The sequence below is a fragment of the Colobus angolensis genome, unplaced genomic scaffold, assembly GCF_000951035.1.
Source record: "Colobus angolensis palliatus isolate OR3802 unplaced genomic scaffold, Cang.pa_1.0 Scaffold57, whole genome shotgun sequence".
Taxonomy (NCBI): domain Eukaryota; kingdom Metazoa; phylum Chordata; class Mammalia; order Primates; family Cercopithecidae; genus Colobus; species Colobus angolensis.
In genome coordinates this window covers 3,804,683-3,817,210 of record NW_012119265.1, presented here as the reverse complement: position 1 = coordinate 3,817,210, position 12,528 = coordinate 3,804,683, and the positions used below count along the sequence as shown (strand labels likewise).

The 12,528-nt window shown below is 39.2% G+C and overlaps 1 protein-coding gene across 1 annotated transcript in view; it reads left to right on the top strand.

The window, feature by feature from the left end:
* The window catches only part of TBPL2 (TATA box binding protein like 2), a 25,614-nt gene extending 13,490 nt beyond the window's left edge, over positions 1-12,124 (top strand). The window contains exons 6-7 of the mRNA XM_011961859.1: positions 2,455-2,549; positions 12,048-12,124. Coding sequence (XP_011817249.1) covers positions 2,455-2,549; positions 12,048-12,124 — 172 coding nt within the window. The remainder of the gene's footprint in view (positions 1-2,454; positions 2,550-12,047) is intronic.
* The last annotated feature ends 404 nt before the right edge of the window (positions 12,125-12,528 follow it).

Below are 12,528 nucleotides of genomic sequence, written 5' to 3'. Positions count from 1 at the left end.
AGAGCGAGACTCCGTCTCAAAAAAAAAAAAAAAAAAAAAACCTCTTAGCAGGTTTGAATTTTTAACATGAGGCCTCTCTCTAATTGTCTGTAGCTCTGTGGGGAACCATGGCACATAATCAGTTATAATTATCAGGCCAAATTTGCCATGTGTTAAACCCCTAAGATCATTCAGTTCCACAGGTTCTGCAAATTTGTATGTCAATATTTAATAATACAAGTATCTCCTTTTGTTACCAGGCACTTTCTCTGGCAGTCTTTCTATGTCATAATCATTTCCACAGTTGTCAATGAGAATTTTTCCTTTTTTTTTGAGATGGAGTTTCGCTCTTTTGCCCAGGCTGGAGTGAAGTGGCATGATTTCAGCACACTGCAACCTCCACCCCCCTGGGGTTCAAGTGATTCTCCTGCCTCAGCCTCCTGAGTAGCTGGTATTATAGGTGCCCACCACCACACCCGGCTAATTTTTGTATTTTTAGTAGAGACGAGGTTTTATCATGTTGGCCAGCTGGTCTCGAACTCCTGACCTCAGGCAATCCACCCACCTTGACTTCCCAAAGTGCTAGGATTACAGGCATGAGCACCGCACCAAGCCCCCTCTTTAATTTTCATTTCAAAAGTATCCTGATGATAAATACTTGCTATATGAATAAGATCTAGGTGACTACCATGTAGCAGATGCTAGCATGATAATGTGCAAGCAATATAGCTATAGTCTCTTGCCCACACAGAGATCACTGTCTAAAAGAAAAGAAAAGATGGACAAGTCAATGATGAATAAGATGTAGGTGACTACCAAGTAGCAGATGCTAGGGTGATAATGGCAAGCAATATAGCTAGAGTCCCTTGCCCACATAGAGATCACTGTCTAAAAGAAAAGATGGACAAGTCAATGACAGTAATGAAACATGATGACTGTGAAAGTAAGGCCCTTTGGGGACTATGAGACTATAAAGCAGGGTCTTTAACGTAATTGGGGGTGGGTAGAGATCAAGGAAGACTTTCTTGGGGAAGTAACATTTGAAGTGAGACTTGAAGGATGGGTCAAAGTTGGGTTGGCCAAGAAATTGGCAGGTGTTCAATATTCTGAATCTTTGTGAAATGTTCTCCATCCCTAACCAAAACCACTCTCTTTCTTTGTCTCAGCCTTCTTTTGGAATGAGGCAGAGAATAAATAAAATGAAGTATATTCCTAATTGGGAGCGCATTATACTAGTAATCTTAAAACCATGGTTCTAAAAGCCAAACATAGTTCAATATCATTTACGTAGCAAAGTTTTTGTTTTTTCTAAGTCTTAAAATTCAGCTGGAAGATCAAATGGAAATCTTCCTTTGGTGTCTGCAGCCTTCATTTTCTTGACCTGGATCTCATAGTCCTGGATTTTCGGGGCTCCCTCTAGTATCACGGTCTCCCCAGTGTCGGGAAGTGGTTAGTGGGAGAAAGTCTTGACAGGCTCCCTGCAGTAAGACAGAGTGATGTTCCAGGAAGACAGTTCCACCCACAGTGACCTCCTATACTTGAGATGGGCAAGCCTCACTTCAAGATGGCCTTTCTGGAGCCAGTAAGAGATTCCACATCTGCTCTTGTTCTGGGGTTTGTTCATTGCTGAACTGAATAGAGCTTTTCCATGCAGTCTGGATTCACTCTTTAAGTGCAAAGATGCTAGTGTTCCATTTATTGGATGTCTTTTGTTCTTATATTTCTTGTTCATTGGCCACTACTTTGAGAATAGTTTTATTCACCTCCTCTCACCTCCTGACTTATTTTTGGTAGGTTCCTCGAGCCTTTCTAGGAATCTGCCCTCCTCTCCAGGCTGGAGTGTGGAGAAGCAGCTCTTAAGTGCTATCATCCTTTGCTTCACGGAGAAGCCAGCTTACATTCATACTAGTAAATATGAGTTACTATTTATGGCAACAAATCCTGAATTTTTAAAAGTTGGGATAACTGGATTTTCTTTATTTATATAGCACCTCTTCAAATACAAATAGCAGTAGCCTAGAAATATTTTTAGGTTCTATCTGCTGAAAATGTTAACTTCAGCAGTTTATAAAAGCATACAAAATGTGTTTATGACTGGAGAATTTGGAAATCCAGATAAACATGATTATGCATTCTTATTAACAGACTTTTTTGAAAAGATAGAGGATGTTTAACCAACAAGATCTTAAATACACTAAATCAGATGCCCTAAGTTACCTTGATTTTTAGTAACCATCCAGGATGGCTTGCACTTGAAAAAGTGTTATGACCAAAAATTAATTATGTTCCTAACTTCCATAAGATATTACCTAGGACACTCAGGACTCTTCATCAAGATAGTTAAAAGGTTTTTGATAAAATAGTTAACTTATTTACAACTGCTTTAATATGCACTTTAATATACTGGGCCTTACATGTTACGGGAAAGGAGCTGAATCGTGCTATTTTTAACATTTTCCTTTTACATCTTAACAGTTACGAGCCTGAACTGTTTCCTGGTCTTATTTATAGAATGGTAAAACCACGAATTGTGTTGCTTATCTTTGTATCTGGAAAAGTCGTGTTGACAGGTAAGTACCAAGATTATTTTCTGACTCATAAAATGTAATCGCTATGTATGTGCTTTGCTTATTCTTTTAAATACCTTTGTTCACCATGGTAAAGTAATTCTTGTTAATACAGAATACCTGGAATGAAAAATAAGAAAGGAATAACATAGGTCCCAATACCGAAAACAATAATTTTTTCATGTTTTTATGTCATTTTATAAGTATTTCATCTTTACATCCTGAGTTTAAAAAAACATTATCCGTGATAATTTTTTTAAGCTTACTGTTACAAACTCTTTATAAAGGCTTTTAATGGCCACAGAAGGTCCTAACACAGGGGTCAACAAACTCTTTTCTGGAATGGGCCAAATACTAAATATTTTAGGCTTTGTGGGCCACAGGGTCTGTCACAATTACTGAGCACTGCCATTGTAGTGTGAAAGCAGCTCTGAATTGTTACATTATAAAAAGGAATGGGCTCTGAATTGTGAATTTCATATCACATAATTTATGTGTATCATGCAACATTTTTTCCCCAACTGCTGAAAAAGATAATAAACCATTCGTAGCTCACAGGCTAACAAAATCAAGCAGCAGGATGGCTTTAGCCAGCAGACCTACCTTTCCTGAACCCATTCTAACATGTTGTTGAATCAAATGTACTGTCCCATTGTTAGCTAGGTAAATGTTCCTTCTTTGTGTGCTACTTATGAAGGGCAGACGTTTGGCTGTTTTTACCTGTAGACAATTATGTTATTAGTGTGGACACTCAGAAATGGGACTTTCGTTTAAGGCTATGTCCATTTTGTTCTTAGAACAAATCACCCAATTGTTTAAAGGGATATACGACATAGTTCTGTATCACATGGTCTTACATGCAATGTATCTAAATATCTTTTACCAAATGCTCAGCAGCATTCCAAACAAAATGGTACCAAAGAAAACTTTAACTGTATACGTCAAGATTATCTCACTGCTTTAACCCTACTGGTAATCAGAGACAGAAATCGACCACTTTTCAACATATCCAATAAATAGCATTTTGGCTCTTGTAAGTAATAGGTACATAACTTATCCTTTGGTCTACTTAGTTTGTATTCATTTTCTCAGGATTTATGAGTCTACTATAATACTATTAAAGATAAATTACTCTTTGCTATATCTGTTACTTTTCCAGTTGGCTTATTTTTAATAATTTTTCCATAAACAGCACTTTTAAAAACTACTTGAGGGAATGGTTGAGACTCCTTTCTATGTCATTTTACAGAAGGTTGCTATATATATATAGCAACCAATATATATGTTTTCGTTTTTGAGACAGAGCCTCACTCTGTTGCCTAGGCTGGACTACAGTGGCGTGATCTTGACTCACTGCAACCTCCACCTCCTGGGTTCAAGCGATTCTCCTGCCTTAGCCTCCCAAGTAGCTGAGACTACAGGCCTGTGTCACCATGCCTGGCTAATGTTTTGTATTTTTAGTAGAGATGGGATTTTGCCACGTTGGCCAAGCTGGTCTCGAACTCTTGGCCCCAAGTGATCTGCCTGCCTTGGCCTCCCAAAGTGCTGGGACTACAGGTATGAGCCACTGCACCCAGCCTATAGAAAGTTGTTAGTTTGTCTAGTTTTGTCTTTTTATACATTTTACTCTCCTCTACCATAATGAATGTCAAGTTTATGTGGCCTGAGCCAAACTGATCTCCATGCCCCAGTCCCAAATAGCTAGCCAACCAACTTAACACTACATATTCTTCTCATTAATTTTGGATGACTCCTTTTGACCTTTATTTTACATATGCAGTTGTTCTTCGGCTCTGCCTTTGCTCTGGGATTATCCCATTATAATCCTATTGCCTTGATCTGATTGTAGCTTTAATACTCATGGTATGTCTAATAGGGCCAATTTCCCCTCATTACTTTAATTTTTATATTTCTTAGCTTCTCTTAAATATATATTCCTCCAAATTAGAATTTTATAAAATCTTGCCTCATCTAAAAAAATTGAGACTTTTATATTACCTGAATTCAGAAAAATTGATTAAGTCATAACTCAGCATCCAGCAGAATGACATGTCTATTTTAAGTGTAACTCTGAGTTTTGTAGTTTGCTTTTCTCTGAGAAACAATTAATGTGTCTTCAAAGAGGGGAAAGTTGCTGGGTACAGTGGCTCATGCCTGTAATCCCAGCACTTTGGGAAGTTGAGGCAAGCAGATCACATGAGGCCAGAAATTCACGACCAGCCTGGCCAACATCGTGAAACCCCATCTCTACTAAAAATACAAAAATTAGCTGGGCATGGTAGCAGGCACCTGTGACCCCAGCTACTTGGGAGGCTGCGGCAGGAGAATCACTTGAACCCAGGAGGCAGAGGCTGCAGTGAGCCAAGATCGCACCACTGCACTCCAGCCTGGGTGATAGAGCGAGACTTCATCTCAAAAAAAAAAAAAAAAAAAAAAAAAAAGAACTACAGAAATAATCCAAGGCAAATATGATAGAAATGTTAAATGCAGTAAAAAGCCGGGCACGGTGGCTCAAGCCTGTAATCCCAGCACTTTGGGAGGCTGAGTTCGCGACCAGCCTGGCCAACATCGTGAAACCCCATCTCTACTAAAAATACAAAAATTAGCTAGGCATTGTGGCGCATGCCTGTAGTCCCAGCTACTTGGGAGGCTGAGGCAGGAGAATGGCGTGAACCCGGGAGGCGGAGCTTGCAGTGAGCTGAGACCCGGCCACTGCACTCCAGCCTGGGCGACAGAGCGAGACTCTGTCTCAAAAAAAAAAAAAAAAAAAATTAATTAATTAAAAATTAAAAACAAAGTGGGGAAAGCTTGTTTGGAATCCAAGAGCCTTTTGAATGCAGCAAAACTACAATTCTGCAGATGCCACTAACTTAGAGTCTGGAGTAATTAAGACCCTCTAGTGACTGACATAAAGTTTACCTCTATATGTCCTAGAGGAAGTGAGAAAAGCCTGCCAACAAAATTGAATAGTATAGATATCAGAGGCAATTACATACCCCACTTAAGGAAACACACTTTCAAGTCCTTTGGAAGGAAACTTTCATAAATGCCATGTATCATTACAAATAAATCTTATTAAAAGTGAAAATTGCCAAGCAAAGGCAAAGTTCCTATTATAGATTTCTTTAAATGCTCTTAATTCACATCAGATTTCCCACTTACCCCAAATCTCTTTTAAAAAGCTTTCATGGACACATTTGCCAGAAGTTTCAAATCACAGAAGTAAAGGATTGTCACTAAATACTAAAGACTATACAGTACACTGCCCTTAAAATTTCTAAGTATGCAGAATAGGAAAATTTAAATTTCTTCATTCTTGCAAGATATGGATCATGACTCTTCTGGAGGAGGGGATTAAATATATTAACTGAAATCCAAATTCTGCTTATATTGTGAAGTAAAAGTTAATTCATGACTTACTACTGAAATGATAAATAATTATCTGTTGGCGTTTTACCTGTTTATGCTATACCATCTTAAACTATTTTGCCAAAGCTACACGGTTTAGGTGATTTTTGCCTCAACCTTAGAGACAAATGTTCCTTATTCCTTAATCCTGTGTCTCTAGACTCTTTTCACCTGCAAATGGATTAAAAACTTAAGGGCCTGGCTAGGCGCCATGCTCACGCCTGTAATCCCAGCACTTTGGGAGGCTGAGTTCGAGACCAGCCTGGCCAACATGGCGAGACTCTGTCTCTAATAAAAATACAAAAATTAGCCAGGCATTGTGGCGCATGCCTGTAATTCCAGCTACTCAGGAGGCTGAGGCAGGAGAATCGCTTGAACCTGGGAGGTGGAGGTTGCAGTGAGCTGAGATTGTGCCACTGCACTCCAGCCTGGGTGACAGAGCAAGAGTTTGTCTCCAAAAAAAAAAAAAAATCTTAACACCTTAAGGGCCTAATCTCAGGGGGAAACACCTCAGGAAAGGGACCAAAGTGGTCTCCTTTCAGACTTCTCCCTAAACTGAAGCTTGAGGAGGCTCATGTGTGGCCTAGTGCAGCATGGCACAACTGGGTACTCTACAGAGATGTTCTGAAAGCAGTATCTCAGTAATGGTAAATAACCTGCCTAGAAAATGGTAATGTGTTGCAATTACAAATGAACTTTGAGTCTGACAGTAGAAAATAATGAATTCCAGCTCCTGCATAGGTAGGAACTGTAGAATGCCAATGCCCATAGTACAGATGGGTGGCAATTTGAAACCCTTGTATCATGCCATTTGCAGGTCTTTGAAAATAATTTATCCATATAAAATGGTCTTACTCCCCTGAGTTGCCAAAGCTACAGCCACCATGTTCAAGGTTACTTCTGAATGTCCTGATTATCGTCAAGTAAGCTGAAAACAAAGAGGCCCTGCTGTCCTACTGTCATGGTCCTGAACAGAAAGCAACAGGATCTGGGCCCAGCTTACACTGTTCTCCTGGATCTGTGTTTGTTTTCTGTGGCTGGCGTGACATTTAGGACCCATGTTTTTTTCTCAAACCACAGTAAAATTAATAGCATAGCTAGGTTCTGCTGGAATAATGTACAACAAACAGCAAATATGTCAACTTCCACTTCTAAGATCAGGCATAATCATCAGAGCTAACATATTGGGCACTCATATGACAGACACTGCTACATAAGGACTTTCACGTGGGGTCTAGTTAACTGTGAGTTGTACTTTACACCTCATTTTCCTCACCTGTAAAATGGAAAGGCTTAGTACACTTAACAGTGTCAAGCAGCTGTGTGTGCCACAGGGCAACAGGCATATAAGCAGCCTGGCTCCAGAGCCCACTGGGCTCACCTTGACCCACAGCAATTTACAAGTCTACAATAACACCTGTGTGGTCTCTTGGGCAACTTCTTAATTCTCCTTGTCAGCTGAAAGAATGATTAAGATTCTCTTAGCAGTGAGGGTCAGCAGGTGTGGTGGCTAAAAGGATGGACTGGAGAGTTGTCCAGTTTTAATCATGATCTGCCGTTTATTGACTGTATGGCCTTGGTGAGTTTAAGTTCTCCAACTTGGTTTCCATACATGCAAAATGCAGGTGACCATAGAATCTATCTCCTAAGCGTTGTAAGGAAGCAGAAAACCAGTGCCTGGCACTGTTGAGCTATTATCTTAGTGAAAACCCACTCTCCTGGTTTTTTCTCTATCATTGACAAAGACTGGAATTTTGCTGTGATGCCTTGCCCTGATGATAGGAATATGAAGACAAAGAGGCTTCAGGAAAATGCTTATTTACTTATTTCCCTCTAGCATAAAGAACTAAGAAGTTGGGTCATTGTTGCTGAGGGTCACCCTCAATCAGCTCAACATCCGTGCTTCTCGGAAATGAGTAGATCAGAGGGCAGCAGAAAAATGCCAAAACTTATTAGTGAGTGGGCCAGAGACACGACAGGATGTCCCTGCCAATTGTTAACAGTAACCCCCAACTAATAGCAAGTTGGTATATGTCATAAAATGAATAACTTGAGCAGTGCAATGCTATTTTTACAAACTTGTAAGGCTTTGACTTATATACACACGGATGTGGCATCACTTGGGAAAATAAGATGTGCAGTTATGACTTGATGTAAGAACAGAACTGGAAAATCCACATAGTATTGGAGGTTGACATTTGGAGCTGACTAAGGGGTAGGGATGAACTTACAAACCTTATCGACAAATTACAGCTATTTAATAAATTTTGGGTGCCTACCAAGTACTTGTAATGTGCTGGGGGCTGAAGACAAAGGTGAATCTAACATACTCCCCATCTGGCAGGAATCCAGCCCTTCTGAAGGAGACAGATATAAAAAAAACTACATGTTGCTGGCTTATCAGAATGAAATGATAAGCCATATGTACTTGGACTAGCCATGCCAGTCCCTAATCCAGAAGTATATTCCTCTAGGGCAATAAAATGGCTTAGATTTTATAAAATGCCCCGACTTTCTACAAACCTTAGTTCACACACTCTTTATCACAACTCTATAAGAAGGTTTATTGTCCTTATTTTACAAGAAAACTGAAAGTAGTTAAGTAATTTATTTTCCTGTTATTTTAAAGCTAGTTAGTGGTAGAGCTGGCACTTAAGCCCATATTGTTTGATTTCAAAGCCAGTCCTTTCTCTAGTGCACCAGGCCACACAATTTTCACCTTACTCACCAAGATTAGGAATGGTATTTATTCCCCAGTCATTACAGCCCAAAGAAAAGGAATGGTAAGTTTTGCTTAAAAAGCAAGGGTCATATCCCAGCACTTTGGGAGGCCAAGGTAGGCAGATCACTTGAATCCAAGAGTTTGAGACCAACCTGGGCAACATAGCGAGACCCTGTCTCTACTAAAAATACAAAGAATTAGCCAGGCATGGTGGTGCGTGCCTGTAATCCAACCTACTTGGGAGGCTGAGGCATGAGAATCACTTGAACCCAAACCCAGGAGGCAGCGGTTGCAGTGAGCTGAGATGGCACCACAGCACTCCAGCCGGGGTGACCCAGTGAGACTCTTTTTTTTTTTTTTTAAAAAAAAAGGAAAGGGTCATCTAATTGGAGCCTGGTACTACAAATTGGGGGTTTCGATTATTGATTGATTATTAATAGGACTATGGAGGCAATTTAGGTTCCCTTAAACTTTTGATGACAATATTTTAGTGAGGAAATATTTGACTAAATTGACCAAATTCCCTCATTGTAACACCTGGTTACAAGTACTGGCAATGTTGATTTGTTGACTTTTGGTGTAAAGGAAGGAACACTGGATACACGAGCTCTTTTCCCACAGCTGCTGCTGTATGATTCAGGTAACATCTGTTTCTTATGCCTCTATGAAATGAAGAAATTGTACTAATTTCCCTAAAGTCCTCTTATGTCTAAAATCGTTTCTCTATGATATAATGATCCCTCAAATGTCCATTCCCTCTTGGGAAAGGGTGCTCCCCAGGGGCCTCCAGATGGTATACTCCTTGTGCTTGAATGCAATACTCTTAGTTATGATTTTTGGTCTGCAGTCCGATGCTCTACCCCTGAGCTATACCACCTCCTAGTTATGATTTTTTAGTATAAAAATGTTATGGAAAAAAAGTGAAGTTCATGGCTATCCCAAAATACTGGACCTGGACACTGTTCCTCAATTAAATGTGAAAAGAAGAACCTTGGTTTTGGGGATTTTGGGAGAGGGGCATGTGTGTGTTTGTGGTACCTATTATGCTTCACTGTCTGCTAACAAGGTTGTTCAAGATGAATGTAGCTAGGAGCCTAAGAAGTCCATCAAACCAGAGGCAGAGGTTCTTGCTTCTTCACCAACTCACTGTTTAGTTTCTAAAGAGACTGGTTTTGTAGAAACCAAAATTTTAGTGCTGGAACTAAAAATCTGCTGAAACTTGTGACTTTTTCTACCCCAAATGTCCAGTTGCTTTTATGTGTGTCAGTAACTCACTCTCCTCCCCACCCAAAATCTTTGAAGGTGAAGACCTACAGATAGTAAACTTTTTGGCAATAAATAAATAACTTACCTTTTCTTCTCTTTATTTTTTCTCTTTTTATTTTTTTCCTTTTTTATTTTTATAGAGACAGGGTCTCCCTATGTTACCCGGGCTGGTCTCAAACTCCTGGGCTCAAGGGATTCTCCCACCTTGGCCTCCCAAAGTGCTGGGATTACAGGTGTAAGCCACCATGCCTGCCCTTACTTCTAAAAAAATTAAGCTTATAAGGACTTCACCCCTGATTATTTAATCTTTAAGGTGAATGTACACAACAAATTTAACCATTTTAAAGTAAACAGTTCAGTGGTATTTAGTAGCTGGTTGTGTGTTGTGAATATATGACCACCTCTACCTAGTTCTAAAACATTTCCATTGCTCCAAAATAAAACCTGATATCATTAAACGGTTCCCCTCTCCCTGGATATTTCTTATACATAGAATCTTATGTGTCTTTTTGTGTCTGGCTTTTCACTTAGATGAGCCTAAGAAACATGCTATATGTTGTAGCATGTGTACTTCATTTCTTTTTATGGCTGAATAATATTCTACTGTATATATACACTATACATTTTTGTTTCATTTTGAGACAGAGTCTCGCTTTGTCACCCAGGCTGGAGTGTAATGGCGAGAACTCTGCTCACTACAACCCCTGCCTCCCAAGTTCAAGCAATTCTCCTGCCTCAGCCTCCCAAACAGCTAGGATTACAGACGCCTGCCACCACGCCTAATTTTCTTTTGTATTTTTAGTAGAGACAGGGTTTCGCCATCTTGGTCAGGCTGGTCTTGAAGTCCTGACCTCAAGTGATCCACCTGCCTAGGCCTCCCAAAGATATGGGATTACAGATGTGAGCCACCACGCCCCACCTACACTATAAATTGTTATCCATCCATTGACATTTAAGCTGTTTCCACCTTTTGGCAATTGTGAATAGTGCTGCAATGAAAGTACCTGTTTTTTTGAGTACGTGTTTTCAATTTGGGGAGTATTTACCAAGGCATGAAATTGTTGGGTCATGTAGTAATTATTTAACTTAAAGAATCACTGAACTATTTTCCATAGTAGCTGATCCGTTTTATGTTCCTATCAGCAATGTACTTTATAGTTCTTAAGAGTCTTTATCAACTAAAGCTATTTTCCCTTTGTTTTCATGCTAACAGTTGTTAGTCCTTTCATTATCCTCCTTTCTTCCTTCCTTGCCTCCAGACCACAAAAGATCAGATTAGCTGATTAGTGTCCTGATTAGCTGAAGCTCCGTATAAACATAAGTAGTATCAGTCCATGACCCTTAGCACAACATGCCTGCATAATTTGGAAGGTGGAGGTAGTGGTGGTGTTTGCTTGGTGGTGGTGAGAGATGAGTAGGGACTGACTAATATTTCTCAAGAGTGGAAACTCTCTGATTCATGTTTTTATCCCTGTAATTCCTAGAGCAGTTATGATTTACAATTTCTTGAAACCTAAGACTTTACAAGTGACAGTAGTACAATTTTCCCCTCTAATAATCCCTTCCCATGCACTAAAATTTAAAACTCTTTTAAACTTAAAAGTTAAAACTCTTTTAAACTTAAAGGTTAAAACTCTTTTAAATTTAAAATTTAAAACTTTTAAATTTAAAATGTAAAACAAATTTAAAGCTCATTTGTCTCAATCTGTTAGTCAATATTACGGAATCAAGATGTTAACTATAGAGGAGGTGGATCAAAGGAAGTCCCTTTTGCTGGTAGCTAAGTGCCCGCAGGTGCTGATGAAATTACCCTGAGGCCATATTCATGGCACATGTAGAGATAACATTCCACATTTCATATTGAGCACTGTGTGAGCAAAGATGACACCCACAGAGAAGTTCTAGAAAACTCTGCTCTAAGGTTTGTGTCTTGTGGAAATATGACTGTAGTTGCCAAATTATTTACCTGAAATAAATGCCATTTCTCAGGTACAGCTAAAGAGATGTCATATTCAAAGTAATTGGAGACAATACAATGAAATTTTAGTGTTTAAATTTTGGTCTTTTTTATATTAAAAATTATGTAAACCTGGATTTCTTTATAGGTGCCAAAGAACGCTCTGAGATCTATGAAGCATTTGAAAACATCTATCCTATTCTAAAAGGTTTTAAAAAAGCCTGAGCATATCATTCAACATCTCACATTATTCTGGTTTGAATATGTCCATAAGCCCAGCACAGAAACAGCTGGATTCTTCTACCTTTAACTGTAGATGTTCCAAGTATATTACTTATTAAAGGGTGATTCTGTGTAAGTAAACCTGTCTAAGAAACGAAGAAAAATTTGTATTCAAAATGACTCCTTCTGTGTTATTTTAAAAACTGAACAAGTAAACATTTCAAAATTTGAGAGATTTAGGGTCTCACTAGAAAGATATTGTAGTATCATTAAGACTCAACGCGTTTCCTTTTAGCTGGAAGGGCCATCTTCCAGTAATTTGCCATAAATAACGAACACAAAGGGAAAGAGGTGAGGCACCTGATACATGTTCTCTAGGCCTTTTAGAAAATATGGAATTGTTCCTT